Source organism: Hippoglossus stenolepis, chromosome 18, assembly GCF_022539355.2.
Source record: "Hippoglossus stenolepis isolate QCI-W04-F060 chromosome 18, HSTE1.2, whole genome shotgun sequence".
NCBI classification, from domain to species: domain Eukaryota; kingdom Metazoa; phylum Chordata; class Actinopteri; order Pleuronectiformes; family Pleuronectidae; genus Hippoglossus; species Hippoglossus stenolepis.
In genome coordinates, this window is record NC_061500.1 from 6333386 (window position 1) to 6359567 (window position 26182).

A 26182-nucleotide genomic window follows, 5' to 3' on the forward strand; every position below is an offset into this window, starting at 1 on the left:
ACCAGGAGGTTATGACGCATAGAAAGTGCTGCGTCTTCTAAATGCTTTAACTATATATATATCTTTATTTTCTTCTGAATCTGTTTCTGTTTGTACTGGAAAATGTGTCAAGTTGTGTATTTCTTCATGTTAGTATTATTATAATTCATTTCAGGTTGATAATTGCTGCGTACTACGTATTAGATTATGTTGGTCAAAGGTCAAGGTCACAGAGACCTCATATTACTCTGGAAAGAAAAAGTATGTAGACAGATTGTTGGAGGTATACAGACGTACATATTAACATAAAGGTTTGTTCAATGAATATAAGGTATTTATATTTGTACATTTTGTTTATTCTATATATGAATTTTGAAGAAGTCTACTTTTGTACTTTAAACACTGGCAAATCAAAGCTTTAATGAAACTAAATTATAAACATATATATATATATAATTTTCTCTGCAATAGTCAAACATTGGTGAGCAGCACTATACCGTGGATGTTTGTTGAGGAAATGTAAATCTAAACGATGACGTCATACATGACGTCTCTATCAGAGAAGTTATAGATTGTTTTTCCAGAATCCTGGAGGAGGTTATGTACAAAGGAGGAAGAATATAAATAATTCACACTTTACTTTCTGTTTCTAGTCGCTCAAGATCCTACTTCAAGTGGTGGAAAGGTCACGTACAGAGACACATCCCTGAATCACCAGCGGCAGGCTCGTGCAGCTGCAGCTGAGACCATCTCATAGAAACTGTTGAAACCACAGCATTTCCTGTGCATTGAGATCTTTTTTTCACGTCAGCAGAACTGACACCTTAGAGAAACAACATGGCACAGATGCAATGCAGGAGAAACGCTGCAGAGTGTTTTGCAGTGTTATCTGTGATCTGCACTGAACTACACTGTTGGATTCACTGCAAATAAAATGGCGAATAAATCACCTTAAACCTAATGTAAAAATGTTGACAGTGCATTTCTGCATTTCCCACTGCAGCAACACCCCCACCCCCCCACCACACACCCCTCCCCCGCCTGCTAAAATACCATTCGCAGCAGCAGATGTGAGTAATGTCTTTTCTACATGAGCTCGACTCTGTGGAGGAGCTGCAGAGGTGACACATGCCGCAGGTGTGAACAAACCGAATTCCACGTTCAAGCCCGAAGTTGATTTAAGCAGAGGAGAAATGTTTCAACATGCCTGCAGTCGGAAATGCCTCACACACACACTCTTCTGCTCTCTCACTGTGCAGTAACATCCAGATAGAGGTGCATCAGTCTGCTCAGGGAAATGATTCGGTCCAGTTTGTACGTCCCAGACACAACTTTCCAAATTACACAATTATTCACTGCTACACTGAGTTCGTGCTACTGAGCTTTAGGTCCAATATCTTGTCATGGTTTCAACTTAAAGACGGAAAGTCTCACATCCTCGAATCTGAAATTTAAAGTAAGCACGACAAAGGTCAGAGAAACAGCGAAAAAACAGAAGAACAAGATTCCAAGTAATTCATCACTCTCAGTTTTCCTGATGGCTGAGAGGATTTAAATCAAGTGTTTGGTTTGACAGAGCAATAAGGAGCCAACAACGTCGTGTGGATCTCTCGGGCGTTAAACACATTTTGAACGAATGCTCCCGGTGAATATTTAGCTTCAGGATGATGCAGCTGAAAACTTTGTAACCATGTAAAACACACAAACTTCTTGTTTCCTTTATGTGACCGTGGGGACATTTAGGATATTCTTCTCGTCTAAAGTGTTACTCAGGTCGACTCAAGTATCACTGTGATGTAACCTCAGGGCCAGCAGCCCTGAGAGAGTCATGCCGCTGGTGCCGTGCATCACCCACATGACTGAGAAGAAACTTTGAAACCACACTGGTCGAAAGTGAGAACAAAAGGTCTTACTGACCTCAATGTGTTTTTCTTGAATTTTATTATGGGTAATGCATTGTGTGGTCTTATGAAGTATTGTTTTATTTTGTGTGCTATACATAGAGATAAGATAATATTACATTATTGTGAGCATTATTGGACAATAAAGTTTTGAATCTTGAATCTAAGTTTGAAAAACAAAAAAAGGAAGGTGTGAATTGTATCCTTCCTGTGTGATTTTATGTCAAGAAGGTTTATTTTTGGACATTCATTACGTTTTAATGCTAATTCATCAGTTTTTGGTTCCTGTATTACCTCCCACGAGGTTTTCACCCTAGTCTGTTTTTTGTTTTTTTTATAATTTCAAAGTCCTGCACAGATTTCCATGAAAGGAAGGATAGTGCACGGGCCAAAAAAGAACATTACATTTAACTTTTGTTCATACATTTCCCAGAGAATCATTTATGGATCACGTTTAAACGAGTCAGGAATATTTAGGGGACTGATATCTATGATTATTGGACCTTGGCCGTGGTTTACACTCTGGTACGTGTCGCTGTAGTTCTTTAAAGTTGCTTTAATGCTGTAAAATTCAACTGTTTTACTGCATCATTATTCAGCTTGTTCCAGCTCTTCATTAAATCTAAATGATGTTTATACCGATGAAGTATTCAAACCCCTTATGACCACTGTGTTTTGTTGTGTCTGCAGCATTCCACCCTCGTGCATCATTTATATACATGTACCCTGCATAGGTCGTGTCTTTGAGAACTCTGAAATATTCATTAGGATTTGAAACCAAACAAAACAAAGGCAATACTGATTTAAATTAGAACTTTAGCTTTGATATATTTTTCTTTCATGTAGGATTCAAGTGACTGGGCTGTAAACTTTGAATTTTCTCCTCCACGACCCACAGTTGTGCCCCCCTCCTTCCTCCCATCGGCCTTTCATGTGAACGGGCTGCTAACTGCTGGCTCCATCTGAGCGCTCGTCCCCCTCCCGGGGCACTTAAGGTAGCATGAAGGGGGAGGCATGGGGCCAAATGGCTTCATAGGATTAGTGGCACTGCTCGCCATTGTCAAGGCTAGACCCCAACCACAATCAGCCCTGTAATATCCCGGCTTGTCCTCAATACACAACCTGAAGCTGCCAGGAAGGGACCTGTTTGTCTGCTCCCCCCCCACAGGCACTTAGAAATTCTGCTCAGCCGTCCTTCAACTTGGACCTAAACAGGAGACCAGGGAGCTTTTCAGGCCTGGTCCGCAGGCCGGTGCGTCTTCATGTGCAGAATCACAGCAGCTGTTGTGATCGTATGTTGGAGACCAAGCAAAAAGAGGAAGTAGAGAAAATGAAAGATGGATTTAAATTATTCGAGATTTACGTTTTCATCTAATCTGACATCTCTTCTGGTCATTTTTACGTTTTCTCTGTGATTTCACCCCCAACGTACCAGCAGCCAAAGTATAAAACAAGGTGACACCAACATTTACCCACAATGCCACAGTTTGGAGACAGAGCGTGTGAACTTCACAACAAAAGGCCTCAAAACATCAGGTAACACTCTTTACCTGCCCCCCCCCACTCGGTCCATCCTGACTACACCCCCCTCGGCTGTTTAGACTCCGCCCTCTCTGTAATAACCAATCAAGGTCAAGGCTCGAACATCTCAAGGATAGAGACCCCTGATGGATCTGACTTCAGAGTTAGAACTTCTGACAACAAGGCAGCACTTTAGTCTCTGAACCTCAAGGATCCACTGGGAGAACTCTGAGAACAGGACTCAGTAACATGCAACACTTCTCTGGTGAGTTTACGTCTCAGTATTGGTCTTTTCTGTGGAGAATGAACATGTGCATCTTTATACTGTGATTGATCTAGTGATGCACATAGAGAGAGATATTTAATGTAATGCTTTGTTTTTGGGCTGTAGGTCAAATAATTCCAGTCTTGCAAGATGCATTTGGTTATGAAGCATTAAAATAGTTGTGTAGCTTTTCCCCCCAGATTACTTTCTTCCGTAAAATGCACATTCTTATTATGCATTGAAAAATGAGGAATTTTACTGTTTTGAGAGGAATAAATACAGAGATCAAGCTTTTCTGTTCTGATCCCCACAGCACATAATAAACTCTGATCGCAGGGAGATATAATCTGGCTGCTTTGTAAGAATTGTTTTAAAACTCTCTACCTCCAGCTGCAGAACTGTTAAGATGTTTATTTCCGTTGTGTCCTCAGACTCTAAATCGAACATGAGCGTGCCTCGATCCCCTCCAGCAGCAGACTCATACCAGCAGGGCAGCATCAGGATGATCCTGGAGAACGCAGACCTCTGGAAGTCCTTTGACCACATCGGAACAGAGATGATCATAACAAAGCATGGGAGGTAAGATCAGTCGATTACTGAGCTGGGAATTGAGGGTAAATCTGGCTTCTTGAAAATAGATATATGTGAATAGTGTTGCAAAGCAAAGAATTTGCACATATTCTACAGTTCCGTGTTCAAGGATCACAACAATTTGATTCCACTTGCAAAGAAAACATTTGAAACCTTCACTGGCTGATGATTTTGTGTATTTGTTTCAGGAGAGTGTTCCCCCACTGCAGCGTCAGTCTGACCGGGCTCCAGCCTTTTGCCAATTACATCGTCATGATGGACATGGTTCCCGTAGACAGCTTCAAATACAAGGTAAACACACGTGTATCATTGCACATCTTTAAATTCAGGGACTCAAAAGTGTGTGTTTGTTGGAAGCAGCAGTTTGCTCTGCAGCCAGACTCAGCCCTCCCCACTGTGGGCCACTCCGCTGCATATCAAAGCCTTTCATTGCTTCCTGTTTGTGCACTCACGGCTGGAGGCCCAATCAATTAGCATCCCTCCTTATTCACGATCAGTGAGTGAGGGGCAGTCGACCATCCACAGTCAACAGCCTCCTGCATCAACTGATGTGGCCCATTTGGTCACAAATACTGCTCTTAGCACACACTTGAAAACAATGAAGTACACTATAAAGGTTTTAAAGTACTGTAGGAGAGCTGTGAATGAGTTTACAATGGAGGCGACTGGGGAGAAACAGGGATTTTTACGATTTACGCTAAAAAGAAATCTCATCAAAATCAAGGAGCAGAAAACAAGAGCCTCCCTGAACCCCCTGTGACCGAACACCACAAAGAACATCCTTGTGATTAATAACAAAAATAAAGATTTCCTCCACCACGAGAAAAAAAAATCATGTTTCATGAAATTGATTGATCAAGTCTTGTCCTAAGGTCTCAACACTCACCCTTGCATCCCTCCCCCAATTTCTCTGTAGTGGAAAAAGGATCAGTGGGAGGTCGCAGGGAAGGCAGAGCCCCAGCCCCCGTGTCGGACATTCATGCACCCGGACTCCCCTGCCACAGGAAGTCACTGGATGAAGCAGTCGCTCTCTTTCCTAAAGGTGAAGCTCACCAACAACACCTTGGACCAGCACGGCCACGTAAGACACCACCTCGCTATTTTTAAATAATCATACGATGCTAATTATCCATCTGCATTTGGCTCACTCCACTCTTCTTTTCCCTCATCAGATCATCCTGCACTCGATGCACCGCTACTTCCCCAGGTTCCATGTGATACAAGCAGACAGTCCCTACACCGTCCGCTGGGGACCCTTCCAGACCTTCTCCTTCCCTGAGACGTCCTTCACTTCAGTGACGGCCTACCAAAACCCAAAGGTGCAGACTGACCTTCGAAAAACACACAAAAGTTTGATCAAATCTGCAACTGGCAGGTCACAGAAAAAGAAACCAAAGATTAACAGTGAGGTATCTTTGTCTCTTTTCAGATCACCAAATTGAAGATTGACCACAACCCTTTCGCAAAGGGGTTCAGAGAGGGAGGCACCCACTCCCACGGCAAAAGGTATGAATTCATTTGCATGCAGTCAAAAGCAACTCTGTGCTACTTTACACGTTTCTGTGAGTGTAACGCTGGGATTTAAATGTTTTTATCTCTCCATAGGTGTCGGAATGGAAGCCCTCCTGCAAAGAGAGCCACGCTGGACAGGAAGGCTCTTTGTAGCACATCTCCAGGTACGTTTTTTAATCAACCTACACCAGCAGATACAAACCCTGGGGGTATTATCAAGTATTTTCTGTGAGCAGCGTTCCAATCCCTCTGACATACCTGTGAGATCCTACATTAAACGTTGTATTTCCCTCTCAGACCTGCAGAGGATGCCCTCCACCTCTCAGTCGGTGCAGGCGGAGAAGGATGAGGCCTCCGTGCAGCCGTCACCGAAAGGGGGTCAGCTCTCGGCCTGGGCGGTGGAGCAGGACCCGTCGGAGAGGCTCCACGCTGAGCCCCTGGAGCTGCACGAGTACGACTACAGCTGCGAAGAACAGATGGTGCCTGCATCCGTGGCACACCAGCCCTACAGGTCTGTGTTCAGACACCTAGGATGAGATGAAAATCCAATGAGGCTTAGTGCAGGGAGATCAAATATAAACAGAAATAAAGCAGTAACACGAAAATGTATTAACCCTATAGTCAGACCAGTTTATGAAACTCACGACGATGCATTGAAATTAACCCAGACATCACTTTCTTTTCTCCAGATCTGTGGAGTTCGCCAGATTCCCCTTCCCGTCCAATGATGTGGATCCAGCGCTCCCCCTCGTCCACCCCCCTCCTCACACACTCTCCACAGCGGAGCACGGAGCCCAACCACCACACACCTACCACCACCACCATCAGCACCACCATCACCACGGCAACACAGCGGACTGGAGCCAGTACCCTCTCTTCTCGTACTCCTGTTGGTGAACTTTGACCCTTTGCAATGGGGACAGCGTCAATGGAGGATAATGTCACTAAGGCCTTGAAAAGAATGAAGAAATGCTTTTGTTATGAGCGGACCAGAAACGGATAGTCCACTCCTATGGTTTGTGTTAAACATGTGTACAAAGTTTCACATATGTCCAGGACCTCATGTGTAACCTGGGCAGAAATCAGGGTTTTCTAAAATTTAGATTTATGTTCCTGCAAACGTGCTTGAGCTTTCACAGGTGTCTGTTGTAAATAGATGAGCAGTATATAGATTACTGTTTGTTTTTAGACGTATATACTGTATATTGAGCTGTTTTCAGAAGGTAAATAAGTGAGAAATAAAATCTGGAGCTAAAAAGACTGTTGAGGTGAAGAGTCAAACATCAAGAGTTGTATTTTCTTCAAACAAAAAATGACAATGCATAAAAAAACTGAATTTTTATTCAACATCATAACTGTGTGAACATTTTTATTCAGACAGGTCATCATGTATCAGTCATATTAACATCAAAAAGTGACATGGTTTCATATTCAGGTTTAGATGCTAAGGAAATAAACAGCCCAATAAATGGAGAACGACGTCCTGTCTGCTTCTGTTTCCAAGTGTTAGGATCAGATTGAAGGACACAGCTCATCTGATTCATGCGATCCACTGAATACATTAAAATAAAAATGTCAACATCCGAACGTGAGTCAGAAACCCTTAAACCAATAAAGGGTTTACAACGAACGTCAGCAGCTCTGCGAAGCTTTATTTAGGCACAGCAGCAGCATTGCTTTAGGCTAAATGCTAACTAGCTCTCAGTGAGCAGGTCTTGTGTCATCTTAGTTTACTTAGCGTGCCAATTACCACTATATATAAGTACAGGTTATTGTGCTTTATTTCTGCAAATGTTTAATCATGAAACAAATTATTGGAAGATCTGACATGTTAATTATGAAAAGCTGAAGGATCACATGACAATATCTGTCAAATTTCATGGGAATCCATCCAATATTTGGTAAGATAAGTGATATTTGATGGGGTATTTCAGTCTGAACCAAAGTGGTGGCCCAACCAATCGACCGTCATCGCCATCCATAGAACCAGTATTAACCTGCCGAGCTCCAGTTACCACCAAGATCATGTAAATAAGGAACTGGATCTTCTCTGGTAATTCAAATACAAACAAATAGAATGTCACTCTCTGCCAAGGCCCACAATCCACATCAGATTGCATGCACACCATTAAATATCAGTCTCGTAGTTATGCCTGTTGACAATATTAAAGAAAGTGAAAACATATCCTAGTTCTGCCCCTTTGTCCAGATCTGTTGCAAAGATTTTATGGGTTCCTCCTTCATCCTTGCACTGTTAAGTAGTTTTCAGGGTAATCCTGTTGAGAATCAAACAAACAAACAGACAGAGGGGAATATAACCTCCTAGTGGAGGTAATAACACATGTGTAACCATTAAAGTGTTGTTCTGTAACCCATCAACTGTTCTGGAATCTTCTGGGCTGGAGCATTACACAACAACTCTGGGATGAGTTGAGAAAGGGTGAGAACGATGGAGCAGAGCGAGACTGTCCTCGATGCGGCGAGTCTGACCTGACACAGCGATGACAGTCAGCGAGTGTGGAGTTACCATCATTGTCTGGCATAGTTTCCCCAGCAGAAGGCCGGAGCGTCTGTGCTGTAAATGTTTTACGAGAGAGGGAGAGGGAGGACATATCTGGGACACGAGGGGGAGCAGACACTGCGAAAGCCTTTTTCTAGAGCACATAATAAAGTTTTTTATAGATCAATATTAAAAGAAATGTAGAAACAAGCACATTTCATCCAAGAGGTCAAGACACAAATGTTACCAAACATTGAGCAGGTACGGTTTTAGTCACTCAGACATGCTGCCTATAGGGAAGCTTTCAAACTGTGACTCTGTGAGCACACGGTGGCCGTTCCACCCTCCATGTCTTCCTGTGGCAGCCTGGGTCATCTGGGTCACCCACATACAGCAGCTCATCCTGGATTCCTCTCACCACGCTGTGAAATGAATCATCGAGCACAGATGGGGTCAATTAGTGTGCTCGAGCTACAACGGCAGCACCAAAGGGCATGTGAGCATTTGGTCAGGACTTCAACCAGAGCGAAGCCAATTCCATGAGATCTATACTAACCCTCAACGATACCATGAAAAGATCATGTCCAAGAGAGAGGAATATTTTACAGGATTGAACCATACTGATAAATACACGTATTCAATTTGTTTGCTCGTCTGCTGGAGGGGGGGGATATCTGTAACTGGAATGAGGTGTGTGGATGACACACTATTCTACAGATGGCTGTGCTGGTTTTACTGATGAATTAATTTGTTTACCTGGCACCGGCACCGGGACTTATTTACATACAAAGACGAGCATTATGCTTTATAGACCATTTCTATCTGCACCATGGTGCATCCAATAAACTGTTACATCATCTTGCAGATTCAATTAAATAAAGAGGAGGGTCCCTGCTCGTGGTAAAATTGTATAGTTATCTAAAGCTCTGTTTTGCCAGCACCTGCATTTGTGTCATATTTCTCTTAGCCGATGCAGCCGGAGTCTTCAGTATACGAAAGACACAACATTGTATTAACGCATTTCCTCATACTCATGTTGTCTGTACCTGGTTTTGTTAAGTGCTGAACAAACAGCCGCTGTCGATGCCCGTCTGAAACGTCGCCCTTGAAAAGTTTTCCACTCCCCTCCTCTAGGTCAGCTGACTGTCTTTTAATAGCACTTCATTAAAATTCATTAATTGCTTCCTTTCTCCTGGGCGCAGCCAGATATCAAAACTGGAACTGTCAAAAATTAGAGCACAAGCTAGTGTCCTGTGCTCCAGATACACAACCTGTGATGCCAAAACACCCCCCCACACACACAATCGCCTATAAAAACAACAAGCAGATGGACGACACCACAGCGACTTAAAGAAGTAGACGTAAATTTTATTTACTTGTTCTGTACATAAAGGGTCAATACCAGCACAGGTGTTAACCATGGGAAATATTAACACATGTAAATGGTATAAGAAAATAAAAGGCACAATTTTCAATTCTTAAGTACAAGACAGGCTTTCCTAGAATATGAGAAGAGAGCACAGTAATACTGTTAATGCCATTACAAATAAACAACTCAGAAGCATGAGAAAAGCGAGTTCACCTCAAGAAAAGGAACTAATCAGGGCATATTGCTTAATTAGTAGATTTCATTATGTCTGATGAGGAAAACCCCCACACTGGTTTGTTTGCACAGACCAGAGGGGATTCAAATAAGAGAAACCTTTATTCAATAAGGAGACGAATGACATTAAGCAGCATTCGGCCGAGCAGAAACATCTCCCCCGGCCAAGAGGTCATGCACAGAGGCAACCAGCAGGCATTTTTCCCTTTTTGTAAATGTCACCTTAGGTACTTTTTGTTTAATAACATCACTCATTTTAACAAAACTAAAAATGCTTGATTTAATAGCCGACTACAAACAAAAATTTGGATACAACTAAAAGCTGCACAGTTACTCAGAGTGAACGGCTGAGTAATGATTTGAACAGAGAGCACTGGGAGGGGGGGGGATACACGTGAGCAAAACGTTTTTTTTTTACAGCAGAAATGTAGGTGGGGGGGGGTCGGCAATGTTTTCGTAACCGTTCGATCCTCAGCTCCCACTAAACAAACTGAATTGGTTGCAGCACAGTTTGAACTAGTCCGATGGAGTCCGTTTGCATAAAATGAGTAAAAAATTGTGCACAGACTGAATGTTGAAGGAATAGAGCAGGTTGTAACATCACATTTAAAACATAAGGTTAGAGAGGGCGTCGCATGCACTAAAAGATGCATTTACTATCTGGAAAAAAAGGCATCTCATCGGCTCGCTGAGACATTTCCACGTTTCCTGACCTACGCCACTGACATAGCAGAGCTTCTCGCTTCAGTAAAAGCCTTTAGTCCCGAGTGCTCATGCTGCGCTTTAAGCTAGCTGTTCAAAGCTCGGCACTTCACTGGAGAAAAGTTGGAATATATCTTCCAGAGCTTGTTGCTGTTGGCACTAAACAAACCTGCTCGTCTATAAATTTAAAAAGAATGAGAATGGCAGTCAAGCGGTACCAAGTGGGCATGCAAAAAAAAGACCCTCCACAACACATCTTCTCGATGTCTCCATTAAAAATAACAATGAACAAAGAAATATTGTTGATCATGTGGCACAAATAAGGGACAGATGAGATCACATAATGGCCGCGTCATCTCATCAACAGAAGGATAAATAATCTTGTCAGCCAGACTTGTGCCAGGTGGGATGGGATTATCGGATCTATAATGTCAAATTACAACTGCGATCTTCCACATCTGCTACCTACTGACTCCAGTCGCACACCACATACACAACAATGAACCGTCAACCTGAAAATCCTCATGGCCAGTAAGTGTGTGATGGTTAAGTTACAAAAGTGACTTGATTGTTGATTGTTTGGGGAAATAAGGTTTTGACTGGCTGGTTAACTCCTCATAGCCTCAGTGCTCTCCCAAGTCCAAGTCTTCGTACAAACGTCTCAGCATCAACTAAACAATCGCACACCAACGCTTTCTAAAGTCCCCAAGACTTCAAACATAACAAATACTCACAAATCAAATAAAAAAACAAAACAGACATGTGATGTCATGTGGTAAATATCTATTGTGAACACACTCCTACACACATGCACATATACATACACACACACATACACACACACACTCACACTGATGCCCAGTGATCTGGAAATGAAAAGGACACTAATGCGAAAAAACACTGCCCAGCCTGGAACCAAGACACGGGAAAGGGGACGGGGACAGGGGAGACGTGGGGTCAGGTTTTTTTAGTTTGGATCCGCTGTCCAAAGCTGTAAACAGTCAGTAAGCCCTGCGACGGTTGGCAACGAGCGGGGCCGCAATCATGGTACAGCCCCAAGCAGGCAAGCACGTAACCGCGGTGACAATGGCGGGAAAAGGGGGCGTCGGCCAGCAGATTTGGGTACACGTCGATACTGGCAAGAGGCTCCAGTGGGAGGTCAGTCACAGTCGTCCGGATTCTGGGGGTCTATGATTTTGACGTGGGTGAATGGGAAGAGGCCTCGTCGTCCGTTCACCTCGCCCTCCCACTGACCGTTTATGTTCATCCGCGTAACCTTGACCATGTCACCAACCTGAGGGGGAAAAGGACAAGAGGCGGAGTTACAGGAGGTGCAGTATATGAGTCACAGAGGTAACAATGTACTTATTGCATGTATCACAGTTTAAGTTCGGTCAAGTGTCAGTTTCACATTAACACTTAAAACTTGAACATTTCATAGATGAGAAAAAAAATATATCGAAACAAGTCAATTCCATGTAACTGCCACTAGATCTCAACCAATTTATCGGTTAGCTGATAACAATCGGATGATATGAGTTTTTCAACGGCATTTAGTGCATTTACATTGCATGTTAAAATGTGAAAACTATTATATTTATTATAATTCAAATTCTAAATATTTGGTTGCATTTGTCTTTTCTTTATATTTATAGTTATTTATAAAAGCATTTATGGTCACACTGTATAATACCAAGCCTTCTCTTTGTCATAAGGATTTAATAATGACATCCTGGGAATAAGAGATTTTTGTTAAATATATATTCGCCAATATAGACAAACAGTCTGAGCTTCCCCATCAATGGGTACAACTGATTTACCAAATTCCCTTTTTCAAAATAAGATTTTCTCCACATGCGCATTACACTGTGGTTTTAACAGATGACGAGGGACCACAGAGCGGTCGCTCAGATGGGTTAGTGACACTGCATGTGACCCCAATCTGTCAAAGCCACATTCTTCATCAGGATTAAAAGGGGGAAAGTCGCCATCGTGATTGAAACGTGTATGTTTAAGGCACCATTTGTAGCTTTAACTTCAAAATGGGGCTTCAAGGACATCCAGTCCTAGACATCATCTGTAACAATAATCCTTTACGCCACTCTGGAATGATAAGAATGCTGCTAAGTCATACAAGCTGCTGTGAAATCTGCATTTCAAAGAATTACTTCCATTGAATCTGCCAGTTTGAAAAAAATGATGATGATGAAAACTTAGATTAAGATCACAAAAATGTAATAAAACATGTGAAGGCGGAAAATATTGCCTTTAAACTTCCAAAGTTTCAAATGTGAAGTGCTGGATTACTGTTATGAACGCAGACTAAAATACTCAAGAGAGTTGAAGAAATCCCTGTAAACCCAGTACTTTAAAAAACAGATTCAAACAGATCAAATGTATTATGACAACGCAAAAGCTCAGGGTAAAAGAGTTGTGGCATAATCATCTTATAGAATCGTGAATTATGAAAGCAGTAAAAAAGCAGAATAGAACATTGCAAAACAAATGAATGCAAACAAGAAGGACATAACCTGATTTCATTTATTGTGGACTGTCTGTCTCTGAAGTAGATAAATAATGACTCAGGGCTTCTGCTTCTTAAACCCCACGGGCCCCAAAATAGCCACAGTAAAAAACGAAAGGGTTTGTGCTGCAAGGCACGACTTTCTCTGAGGCAGACACGGAGAGAAGAGATAAGATGAGACATGTTGAAGTGCGTGTTCTCGGTGAAAACTAGAACTGTAAATCAAAAATATCCCAGGATATACTACGTTTTCCCCCAAATGGTGGACTTCTATGGTTTCCTGGTGTCTTTCTCCCCTCAGTTCAAGTAATGACAATACTCATTGCTCAGTAACTAAAAATTCTAGATTTCAAAATCAATCGAGTTGGGCCCTATCCATTTAGTTACGCAAAATATTTAAGATATGGTAAGATTAGTCATAATGTTCAAAAACCATGTAACAACCACATTAACATGTCGAATGAGCAGAAAAGAAGAAATGTGATTAAGTAAGAACTTTTCTTCAGAAATCCCCACTGAAACATCGAGGGGGGGAGGGGGGACACTAGCAGTTATAACTTCAAGCCTACCAATGGTAAATCCCAAAAATATGTTCGCTGACGTTATCAAATAAACTTAATTCAACCAGGGCAACAGACGGTGAGTGTAAAGTTTGTTGCGTACATCATTGTGGACACAATCAGCGCTGACAGTTTGATGGGTTAATTTCCATGAGGCGAGAGAAACCAAACCAAAAGAAAGCTCCTTCTAAACAATCGTGTATCTCTTTTAAAACATAAATTAGCTGGTAAACTCTGATTACTATAACACAGGTAAACCTGACTGTTTAAAAGGCGATTGTCTCCTTTCCCATTGCCGGAGGAGGGGTTTGCCTTCCTGTCTATCGTGACAACAATGTGCAAGTAAGGTTTGCTGTTTGCGTCACAATTTTCCTTTAGATTCTTCCTCACTTGTTTTGGGTCTGAGACAGAATGGCACCAGTCTGAAGCAGTTGCTGCCTCATGGATTTGAACAGCCTCTCTTTGTCCACTGGATTAACAAAACTAGTTAAGTTCAGATGCACTTTTCACAACAGCAGCAGCACGTCTGAGGTGCAATGATGTAGGTCTAGAAAATACTGTTGAATAAGAGGCAACGTGACTCATAATCTCACAGCAGCTATATGCTCACCATCTGGGTGGACATCTTCATTTCCACTCTGCGTGGTGACAGAGAACAACGTGGCATAAAGGCATTACTGATTGAAAACAAAATATTGAATCAGTTCAAAACACACATTTGAGACCAGCTTATAACACCAAACAGATAATAATCCATGTAATATAGTATTTTGGATATTCATTTGGGAATGAAAGTTGTAGAGGATTGGGAAGCTGCTTTCGAAGAGTCATATAACTATTGTTACAGGGAGACGTGGATCTAATAAATCGTCCTGGATGAGACCAGTTTCCAAACACTCCACAGCTGAACTGTACGATCACACAGAATATCCTAGCACAAGTGCCAAGGAAGGTATGTTTCTATTTGCCCTCTCTCTGTCTCTCCGTGTGGAGCTGGTTAAATGAACAATTCGTTATTCTTATTAAATGGAAAGTTCCATCTCTGCTCAGTGCAGCCGGTGACAGAAGGTGGGTGGTGACAGGCAGCGGAGCGGTGCAGACATTTCTTATTGACCCGTTTAACTCCGTGTCCAGCAGAATCAGGTATAACGCATCTCCTGTGTTAATTGTCGTCATCAGTTATTGATTTAAAAAAAGGGGTAAACGAGGAGGAGAGCAGAGAAGACAGGAGTAATTTTGTTAGAGGGAGCAGGCTAACCTTTAGCAAGAATACCATTCACCAGGTTTAATCATGGTCCAAATTTACACTCTCATTCCTGTGCAAGAGTCACAGGGACAAGTATACCACAGTGCACCACTTCCTACAACCACTCACACGAACAGCAGCAGAGCTAGGGTAAGATTATGGAAGCATACTGAAAACACTGTATATAACACATTGACGTGTGAAAATGTGGACCATGAAAAACATCACCATGGACGTTGGGGGAAGGGAAAAACAAGTCTAGCATCTCAACAAGCATTATTATTAGCAATGCAGTGCAGAAAAAACATTTAGCTGCAGTTTGTCATCTTTGCTCGTGCTGAGCGTCGCTATTGCAGGTAAAAATAACTGCCACTCTGTAACACCTCTGTGGAACTGCAGAAACACTTACTTCATGCTACACAAAAAAAAATCCAGTAGCATGAGACATCTTAGCCTTTTGCTTCACGTCACTGTCGAGGGTGGCCGTCTCAAAAATGAACTATCATCGATAAATTAGGTATTAGGAACAAGAACCTCATACAAAGTTAAGAGTGTGACATTCAATGTGTCAGTTACACAGGGTGTCTAACATGTTAGGATCGAGAAGTGTGGCAAAGGGTAGAAACACCAGCGATTTGTAGAAACCTGTCAGTGACATGCAGGTGAAATGCAGTTGATCTATTATTGCCTCAGGTATGGTATGTATGCTAGAGGTCCACACATGCAGCTTACTAAATTAAGGTAATGTGAAGTAAACATGATCTTATAATGTACACTCTTAAAGGAGTTCAAAGATTCAATCTGAAATGGTCAGAGCATCTTTCAAAATGTCAGAAATTCATAGTTTCAGATCACTCAGCGCAGACAACTTGACAGTAAAAAGACATCTGTTTCCTTGTTTCTGTCGAAAAACAAAAACAACCCATGAGAATACTGTGAAAGTACCTGACCAATAAGCAGTATTTGCCAGTACTGTTCAAATCTTAATGATAGCCATCTCTAGCTAAGATACATTTAATTTTCAACCCTCCCCTGAGGGCATAGCTGCAGCTCGCTCTCCTATCTGAGCTTTTGGGAGCCCCACTATAGATGTGGAGTGCACACCGAGCATTAGATCACATGCTTCAACATGTTAGTTCAGTCAGGCCAGATTTGTATTAGCCAGAGTGCACTGCTGAGAAATGCCACAGTGCTGTTGCCTGTTTAGCAGCTAGCCGGCTAGCAAGAAGACAAAGCCACCGTGCGCTACAGACAAACAGTCCAACTGGGATTCTAATGGCTTTTCAGAGGAAATCAAGTGACAATATGTAGACAAACCACACTACACCACCCAACCGTGACTTCTAGTCAAATCAGAAGCCAGGGAATCAGGGTCTAAAAGTGTCCATGAATGCTAGTAGCAACATCACCACAACATCAGCACGTCGTAGGATGACAACTTGCAGCCAATGAACATGAATCACCTGCAGACAGGGTGTGGTTTCACTTAAACCCCCAAAATGTCATAATAAACATAAACAGAGGAGGTACATTTGTTACAGCCAGCGAGCAGTAGTATGAGCGTAGTTTTCAAGAAGCACCACAAGTCACGGTACGACAGTTTCATAGATAGAAACACTGATGTGGCTGTGGTAGGTCTGTGGCTGGCACCGGTGTTTACCCCGATGCTCCTTACAAGATACTGACTACTGCAATTTAAATGGAGAATATAGTTCAACATTTCAAGAAACCGTGCAGTGTTAGATATAATCTGCTAAACGTGTGAAACGGACGATTCCTCATTTCACTTTTTTGATGCGTTCTTCGAGGGCTGTCCAAATCTGAGACATTTCTAAAAACAACAACAGGGTGAACATAAAGAATTGTAAAAGAATGATCTTTTCTCATTACCATACCAATAAAACAAAATTGCTTAAGGCGTCTACCAACCACGGAGCTATCATGTGGTCATTTGAAGCAGATTCTCTTCATAAAGTGAAATACTTCTGCACTTACAAACATATTCTGTGCTGTAACTTAGAAACTAAAACTGAGGTATTGAATGGTACATTATTGTTTGCATGGTTATGGCTGAGTTGGTCCCCAAGTGTCTTTTTATATAAACACTGCAACTGGACTCATGTTTGTCTTGAGTATTATCAAAAGATAAAAAACCAGGCCCTGTAGCTTTAAACCAAGTACAGTTGCAGCTAAGGCTCTTCCGTGGCATTCAGATTTAATCCAAGTTGTTGCAGTACAAAAGAAAAGTACTACTGGTTACGTGACAAACAATAAGCTGGATTTAGAACATGACCTGTGATCTGAAAATATTACGGATTTTTTGCTCTCGATGTCACCAAATTTTTTACCAAAAGTTAATGCATTCAAAGCTCAACACTAATCTTGTCTGCAGACTTTACCGATTTTAGCTGCCTTTATGAAGACCAAACAATTTGGTGTTAGCTAAAATACCCCATCATTTACAAAAACAGCATATTATTAAGGTGTTATATTGAATGACTGGTGATTTCCATGTGGTCATGGAGTATGGAGGTAGAGAGGACAGAAAGACAACAGACAAAAGGCACATTTTAGATCAACTAGAAGGCAAGAATTGAAAATGAGCGTTGAAATACCTCTAGAGCAAGAGCCGTTTTATCGTAGGCACATGGCACTCGTCTCTGAGTGGCCTTTGCCATGACAGGGCCGTTCTGCATGGACGGTAGAGGATTGATGATTGCTCCGGGTGTGCCAGGGGGCAACGGCGACGGCGTCTGGGGCTGAGCGTAAGCGTGGACGAGGGCGTGGGATGGCTCGGGGATCCCGTAGCTGTTGGAGTTGCGAGATCCGTGGGAAGGCTGGCCGGGGTGGGATGAGGGTCGTACCACTTTCTCCACGTAGGGCACGGGGATCATCCCGATACGCCCCTCTTTGCTCTTGGCGCTCCACCACTGCTCCTCTGGCTTCTCCAGGATGATAAGGATCTCCCCCTTCTTGAAGGGGAGGTCCTCCGCATCGCTGCCAGTGAAGTCGTACAGAGTCCGCACATACTCCAGGTTCTCGTCCGGGCCGCCCATTGGCTGGATGGGAACACTCACTGTGCTTGGGTACCTTGGGAGATCACAACCGAGGGGCAGAGGAAGGAGACATGATGAGGTTATCAGAAAAAGGAGGCCTGTGTCAAGTGGATTTCAGGAACGCTGTAGGGTATTTGTTCTCAAAGATGGGTTTCCTCTAACACAACCAGTACAAACTACACTTGCACATGGATGTTTGCTTATGCAGTGAATACAAGTGGGTGAGCAAAATGCTATAATCAGAACTATGTAATTGTGTAAGATATTGGATATTGACATACAGGAAGGATACACACTTTTGGCACTAGAGATACACATGCAATATCTGGTTTGAGTTAAGGCAACACTACCAACGGATTAGTAACATACACACCAGGGGCTTTGTTTTTCTTGGGACACACCACAGAGCTCTAATGAAAGCAGTAAACTGGCAGAGCTTGTGTCAGATTTGGCAAACTGGGTGCACTGCAGGCAGGTTACTGCAGTCTGACGGAAAGTGGGTCAGTATTTTGGAGTTTGGGTATTTGTGTCCTCTAAAAATGTAGTGAAGGGGGCACTGGGTGACTTTTCCTACCTGGATGCTGGCTCGATCAGGGTGGTGGTGTCCAGGTAGTGGATCTTGTAGAACTCCAGCAGAGCCGGGAGGTGCTCGAACTCCTGGTCGCCGATCTTGAACCTCTTGCTGGGCAACGAGTTGATGATGTAGTGGGACACTTTGGAGTTCTCCGACACCGACAGCACGTAGTCGCCGGGGCAGGTCGACGAGTCCCGGACCAGGAACACACCGTGCCTCTGTCCTTGTAACCGGGTCTGTGCCTCCTGGCGCGACACGGGGCCGAAATACCAGGCGGACCGGTCGGAGGAATCGAACCGAGCGGACATGATTGTGTTCAAAAAAATAATAAGTTAAGTGAGAAAAACTAGAGAATAAGTTAAACCGTGTGTCGGTCGATCACCGCTGGGTGGAGGGTTTGGAGGATGGCAGGGCAGGGCATGTGTCGCCCCGGCCGACTGAGAGGGTTTCTTCCCCCCCGAGTGATTTCTGCACAAACGACGCCGGCTCCGGAGGTTTCTTCCGGGTTTTTTTTAAATAAGCAGAAATAATAAAATTAAAAAAAATACAACAACAACAACCTGGTGTTCTCTCAGATGCAGGCGGCGACCGGCTGGTTCCAACTTTGGAGCATAATGTGGCTCCTGTGCTCGGCAGCGAGTGAAGCCCGGAGGGAAACTTAACACAGGGCGAAGCAACAACTGATGAACGAGGCTTCTTCCTCTTTTTTCGTTCCGAGAAACACGCACCAGCTCCGGTTCCGGTGAATCCTCCGCCTCGCTCGGTTGTCAGTTAGAGGGGGGAAACAGGGGTGGCGGGGAAGGCGGGGGGGGAGACAAATAAAAAAGATGGCCCCCTCACTTCTTCTTCCTCTTCTTCTTCTTCTTCTTCTTTATATCCGCATTTCGCCGGTGGGCAACGCGGCTCGGCGGCTCCTCGGTGTCACGGAAACGAACCCGCTCCTCGACTCCTCTGAGGCGGCGCGGGGAGAAAAATGGCGGCTCGCGACCAACACGTCCTCACACAGAAAAACGATCTGACGGCGGCGGCTCGTGTCCCGCGCGTGCATCTCTTACTCTCCCCCCCTCCTTCTCCTTCTCCTCCTCCTCCTCCTCCTCCTCTTGCCCCCCCCCCGGTACGTCGCGCCGTGGCTCCCGCGTGCGCTCACCGACAGCAGCCCGCGCGAGGGATCCCCGGGGCTTCACGAGACTTTATTTTTTTATATAAATACTTTGACCGTGTTTTCCGCTCGTGCCCCTCAGACACCAGCAGCAGCAGCAGCGCGAGAGTACGGGACCCGGAAAATGGCGACGGGAGGGCGGGTCCCGCTTTCTGGATGACGTCACCGACGATGAGTGGGCGGGGACAGCCCCCCCTCCCCGTCCCCGTGCACGGAACAGAGCTGTCAATCATGTTTCCATGACACAGCGACAGTGACGTCAAGACAGAATCCAGAACAGCTCAATTTGAAACCAGAACCGGATCATAAAGAAATGAACCGTTATCTCTGTCTTTGATTTTTATAACTCTCACCAAAAGCTCAATGAAACAATGTCTGTGGTGATGAGGTGCGTTAAAAATAAAATATAATTTAAAGGAGTGATCAGTGAGCTTTGATCAACAACAACAACCTGAACAATGTAAAAAATGTATTTGTATGTGACTTATTTAATTTACCTGCTGCAGACCTCGCATTATGTTATGTTCTTTTATAGAACACGTGAGATAGACTACCATATGGAATTTTGGGGGCTGATACAAATATGATGTACTATTGTCATTAATAATAGTAGTCAAAAATAGTTGATATTAATATAATACGTTTTCCAATACACACACACATTGTGTCATATTTAAGGGTTGGGGAACAATACTCACATTTCAAATGTAGTTAAGCAGTTACCATTTAAGCTGTTAGGGTTAATGGTCCATTCAGAGGTAAATTTGACTATATTTACCTTATGATGATAAATGAGTTACAATGAGTGTTTGCTCAGTCAACAACTATTTACACCAGTAAAAAGTTTTTTCATATTTCCCTATTTCCATTTCCTGTTGCTCTCCAACTTCCCCCCTCCATTCAATCTCATAAAAAGTATTATCTGGCACAGGAGCGTGACACATCAATTTTGGCGCTCCCCAGCCTATCCAGCTCACAGCACAATATGCTGAAAGGGAGAGAGTGAATTAAAATGCAGGGGACAGTGTCTCCAAAGACGCCTTTACAAAGAGTAATGCCAAAAAACAAAAGACAAAAGCATTGGAAAACACTGACGACCCTGACAGGCTGTCCAATGAGGTGGGACAACGCCTGCTCATCGATGACAGTAGAATATACAAAGAGCCAGTTCTGCTTCTCTGGTTGTCAAAGTTTCCGATGACCCTGCCTGATGAGGCTGCAGCTGGCACAGAGCTGCTCTCATCACTGCAACACTGTCTGAATCTTAATAGATCTGCTCCCACTGGGTTTTACTGGCTAGCGCCTGCCAATTCCCACATTTCCACAAAGACACAGTGATGCAACAAATTGGGATGAAAAAGCCTAACAGGACTTTCTCCTCTGCAGACCTATTAGAAAAATAAAGATATTTACAGACTCATATTGTTTGTGCATTTTCACAAAAGACTATTTAACCATGGTTTCAATCCTTTGTTTTGACCAGGTTATGTGTTATGAGTTAATTTCCTCAAAGTGATGAAATCAATAGATTAACATAGATTTCTTTCAGAGGTCATTGTTTGGACTTTTATTTCTGTCACTTCACCAGATAGACACACTCCAGGCAAGAAAGGAAATAAACAAAATTCCTGTGAGGTTTTGGAAATGGTTAAGACAAGTTTTGGCAAACCTGTGTGTGACCTGTTGACGATTTGATCTGTTTCTTGTTTATCCATAACAGTGATGTCTTAAACCTTTATTTGTATTGTCTGGGCTGGTGCAAAGAATGTCACACAAACTTAAATATATAGAAGAGGTCAAGCACAACTGTGGCCTTGTGTACATCTGGCTGAGTTCAAATACAAGACTGTACCATGACAATCCACTAGGGTTTCCTGTTCACTCTACTTCTACATTAAAAGACAAAGGAGAAAAATCCGTGCCCTTAAGGAACAGGATTACTGAAACCACTGCTGTGGGTTATTGGCTGGGCTGCTTCCTAAGAAGTGAGTGTGGTAACATTTGAATGCAGCCAGTTGCATCACATCCTATGTACAGTCCCAGTTAATTACAGCCTGATCATTCCATCGAAGTATGAAGAGATGGTCATTCCTAATGGCTCTAGAAGCGAAAGATGCAAAGTCAGGTTCATTCCAGGAACTAGCCGCCCCGCCTGGCTGCATGCAGTTCTTAACCTGCCCCGTGCTGTTGCACAACTACGTGCAAAGCTTCGACTCATGTTTTGAAAGTAGGCCAAGTGCTGGTGAATGGGTTTATTTTCCCATGAGTGAATATAAAGCTGCAGACACAGAAACCAGCACTAACGTATTCATTTTCTCACTTATTTTGAGTCAAATTCTCGTATTAAATATAAATCTGGGAGGAAAAACACAGGCACAATTCTGTTTTGTGTTCTAACAATTTATTAGCGTTTTCTGTGTTAATCTTGCTCAGTTGATTTGCAGGTATATGACTGGTGATACCTGCCCAGTCAGGACTTGACACTACTAAACATACAGTGGTGACCAGTACAAAAACGCCTGAGAAATAAGCCTGTGAGTTTCATGTCTCATTAATTACACATGGAGGCTTTATACTTTGGTTGTTTGCACTGTTTTTAATACTTTTCAGCTGTTTTAAAAGTGACAAGTCATCAGTTCCATACTGGTATTAGGAATACAGTATTTCTGCCACGAATTTGGCAGAATTAGAGCAAATGTGCAGTGAAAACCCAAATAAACCTAAACTAACATCTGACTTAGTTTAAATGAGCAGCCATCTCTAAGTCGGATGTTGTCATTGTTTGGTGAAAATGAATAAATAAATACATAAATTATCTCGAGTACAAAGCTAGAATTGAGACATTCTTTCTCCTCTTTTGTCTGCAGAACTAAAAGCTTTTTAGTCATTTTGTTTTTCTTTATATTACCTTTACCATACGAGTACATTTCCATATACATACACTCATTGCATCACTGGATAGGAAGGTTTTTTTAGAAGGATCGAGAAAACCCCAGTCCTGAGGATGACGTAGCTGATGCTGTGGTTTTGATCTGGTTAATGCACAGTCCTTTTAAAACGGTCTCTCTGCACGGCACGAGTTCTCCTCTGTCTTTCTGCGATGGTGGAGCTGAGGCTCTGCTTGAGGGCTGGGAGGACCACGCCAGAGTGGGAGGGTTCAGACCTGGGACAGGAAATATGCAATTTATGAATTTATCTTAGAGGGAGGTGGACATGAACGGCATCTCGAAAAGCCCCATGTAATGGTTAGAAGTGGCACTAAAAACGATGTTATAGAGGTTTGAGCAATATATTGTACTAAGGCAAATGAATAGAAAACCTTTCATATACAGTAAAATCACAAAGCATCGTAGGAGGAGACAGGTGTACATACGTTTTTTCTGGATACGTCTGAAGAGTAAGTTTTGGGAATTTCTTTTCTTCAGATAATTTGCTGAAATGAGATAAATATTAGTCACAGCTGTGGTATTTCTTTTCAAGCTGTACTCTATGTTGGTGATGATGAAAGTGAAAATGCTCTTTGTCACTTTACCGAGTGCCATCAACAAGGTAGGCCTTGGTCAGAATGTAGTTTTCTGGCGTGATCTTCTTGCTCAAGACAATATCTCTCAGCAGAGCCTTCACACGTATAATCTAAGTGAAACATAGTGGTCATGAAACACCAGATTTTTTTAATTGCACAACACTGGAATATTCTGTCTGATGGGTACTTACTTCCTGAGACTGTAGACTGTTAGCGTTGTAGAGCTGCCGGATGATAACCTCACACTCCTGTATTGTGGGAGCACGCGGCGGATGGGAGGGGCTTCGGTGAATCCGTAGAGGCTGTAACGAAGTGATGAGCCCGCCCCTCACCTCTGGGCCGTGGTCCTGCCGGGTGGATCCCAGAATTTCACTGCCCTCTGCTGTGCTTCTTCCCAGTAGAGTCAGATAATATCAATCAAAACTTTAAGTAATCTACAAACTGTTTTGGTTGCCAAGTTGTTATATATTTGTTATTGACCAGGCTCAGAGGTTTTGAACTGTGCTAAGTTTAATATAATATATTATGCTGGATGGAAATTCACCTTAGTGCCTGGTCCTGCGATGGTCGCATGTCCTGTAGCTGCTCCTCCAGGTAGAGTCCCGTATGAGCTTCTCTTCCCTGAGTTAGTGGCCGAACGCCTCGTCGACTATGTGTCGGTCCTGGAAGAAAGATGGTCAAGTATTGTTAAGAGCTGAGGTCTTAATGTTATTTACCATGCAGGATTTCACATAACAACCTGGATTTTCCTATTCTTGCAGTGGCTTTGAAGTGATGATAAACTGTGTTGAAATAGATGTTTGCCATATTTTTTACACGGTAGCTATCCCTTTCAGAACTTTAATAATTCCTGGCCATCTTACAAACTAATTAACATGAGTGTTTTGTTGTAATATTGGATTTAGAGGATTAGAGGATTAGCCAAAATCACACATTCCAAATTGGGTTATACTTTTTAATCTATAATCTCATTCTCAATTGAATTAAACCAAAATTTGTAATATTAAATCAAATATACAACCAGAGAGGAATCAAACATGTCTGCTTTAATCTATCCAAGTCCTTTAAGAAGATGTGTGCCTTACCTTTTCTACTCGACTTGGGAGGCTCCATTATCATCTTATACTGCAACTCTGCAACATCCATAACAACAGAAATTCAGTGTGTGAGGCACCGTTAGCAACAATCTTATAACACAGTCCCAGCAAACAGCTCATTCCGTGGCGGCGCAAAGACCAGGAAGTCCCCTGGTGGGTGGAGATGAAGTTATATGGAACAGCATGAGGCCTGTTCAGTGACGTGACACCGGATCTGTGTTCACCTCCCACTGAGAGAAACCCTCCAAACCCTGGAGTTGCTATGTGACCACCGTACCTGGATTGAATGTCTCTCGTGTCAGCACCTTGTCAGTCGGACAGGTCTTTGCCATTAACTTGAATTCATTATATAACAGGCATAGACAACACAGGTTACAGGGTTCATCCGGATTCATATGGATTGATATGATCTGATGCCCTTGAGGGTCGTGTGTCAGTAGTCTATGTCACTGCAACTTTCCTCTGGGAAAATAAAAGTACATGTCTTTCTATTTCTAAACTCTGAGGCTCTGGAACACCGTGCCTGAGGAAATACGGCAGATTGAATCAGTAGCTTCCTTTGAATCAAAGCTTAAAACATACTTTTATCATACCCCATTTTCAGATTTGACCTTATTCTAGTTTTTATTATCTTATTGGGAGGTCATTCTAAAATTTATATCACACATTCAGTGTTTTTATTCATTTGTTATTGTTTTATTACTCAGTTTTTATTTGTTTTATGATTTTACTTGTTTTTCTGTGAAACACATTTCAACCATGTTTAGGAAAGTACTATATAAATAAAGATATATTATTATTATTAGTCTCACAAGCCAAATCTGAGCACAAAAACATCTTGAACCATCTTAATTTCTTTTATTTCATAACTTTATATATCATATAAACTCTTTCTTTTCTCTCATTCTTCCTCCCTCCTGTAGCTACTGTTTTTAAAATCCCTATTCAATTAAAGTTTACCAACTGACTCCCTTATAGTATTTGTATTATGCAGTTAACTTAAATTATAAACATGTGAATTATTTATGCTCATTATCCCAAATTATTAGGCTGCATCGTCCAGTGACCTCCTATAAAGTGTCCATTACACCATAAAGGCTGTTGTCCCGGTTCCCTTCCCCACCACCGGCCCCTTCACCTTTATTCTCCCGTCTGAGATACTCGATCTCCGCATGCAGCCTCTCCAGCGTCTCCTTGTGCTGCCGCTGCAGGAACTGGATGTTCTTCTCCAGCGAGGCGACGCGGGGGTCCGGGTCGCTGTGACCGGGCAGCTCCGCCGCTCGCCCCGCTCCCCTCTGGGCTGACGGGACACCGGGGAGGGGCTGCAGGTGGTGGTGGTGGTGGTGGTGGTTCGCCGCCGGTAAACCTCGCGGTTTCCCGGGACGCCCGACCCGGGTCCAGTGCGGCAGGTGGCTCACCGGTGGGAGGCTGTTCCCTGACATGGCGGTGGCTCCCCCCGGCTAAAGGATCATGACTTTAACCTCGTTACTAACCAAGTTAGCATCCGAGCTAGCACCACAAGCTAACTGTGTTTTCCATTACAACCATGCTCCAGGGAGGACAAGCTAACGTTACCAGTGTCAACTAGCTAGTTAGTTAGCTAGTTAGCCGCAGCTTGCTGCTTGTAAACACCTTAATTACCCAGAATGACTCTCGAAGTTCACACGCGCTTCAGTCACGGTCATACACAACGTTACCGTGACAACCAGGCGTCCAATCAGATCGCCCGAGTTCAAGGCAAGTCCCGCCCCCTCCGTCAGGACTGTCTGATCCATCCACCAATCAAACGTGGTGGAGCGTTTAAACCTAACTATCTGATTGGTGGATGTATTTGAGGGGCGGTACCCTGTGTCAAGCAGAAAACACACT

The 26182-nt window shown here is 43.1% G+C and overlaps 3 protein-coding genes across 4 annotated transcripts; 1 reads left to right on the forward strand and 2 right to left on the reverse strand.

Annotated features, from left to right (window-relative positions):
• Window positions 1-3357: 3357 nt before the first annotated feature.
• On the forward strand, window positions 3358-7015 carry LOC118125989 (T-box-containing protein TBX6L). The gene is made up of 10 exons (XM_047344540.1): window positions 3358-3416; window positions 3626-3666; window positions 4098-4245; window positions 4446-4548; window positions 5174-5338; window positions 5430-5576; window positions 5687-5763; window positions 5863-5933; window positions 6067-6280; window positions 6459-7015. The coding sequence occupies exons 1-10, from the start codon at window positions 3358-3360 to the stop codon at window positions 6664-6666; spliced, it is 1233 nt and encodes a 410-aa protein (XP_047200496.1). The 3' UTR covers window positions 6667-7015.
• Window positions 7016-9616: 2601 nt separating this feature from the next.
• Window positions 9617-19826, reverse strand: crkl (v-crk avian sarcoma virus CT10 oncogene homolog-like). Its single transcript, XM_035184515.2, has 3 exons — window positions 18535-19826; window positions 17520-17994; window positions 9617-11868 (listed from the first exon to the last, which is right to left on the reverse strand). The coding sequence occupies exons 1-3, from the start codon at window positions 18840-18842 to the stop codon at window positions 11734-11736; spliced, it is 918 nt and encodes a 305-aa protein (XP_035040406.1). The 5' UTR covers window positions 18843-19826; the 3' UTR covers window positions 9617-11733.
• A 2251-nt stretch (window positions 19827-22077) lies between these two features.
• Window positions 22078-26019, reverse strand: si:ch211-222n4.2 (uncharacterized protein LOC101885505 homolog). 2 transcript variants are annotated; one of them, XM_035183917.2, is made up of 7 exons: window positions 25452-26019; window positions 24302-24349; window positions 23761-23878; window positions 23408-23603; window positions 23226-23326; window positions 23067-23126; window positions 22078-22856 (listed from the first exon to the last, which is right to left on the reverse strand). In XM_035183917.2, exons 1-7 carry the CDS (start codon window positions 25753-25755, stop codon window positions 22730-22732), a joined length of 954 nt encoding a protein of 317 aa, XP_035039808.1. In that variant the 5' UTR covers window positions 25756-26019; the 3' UTR covers window positions 22078-22729. The 2 variants fall into 2 exon arrangements, with proteins under 2 accessions (XP_035039808.1, XP_035039807.1); XM_035183916.2 differs by having other exon boundaries at window positions 23408-23606.
• Between the last annotated feature and the right edge of the window lie 163 nt (window positions 26020-26182).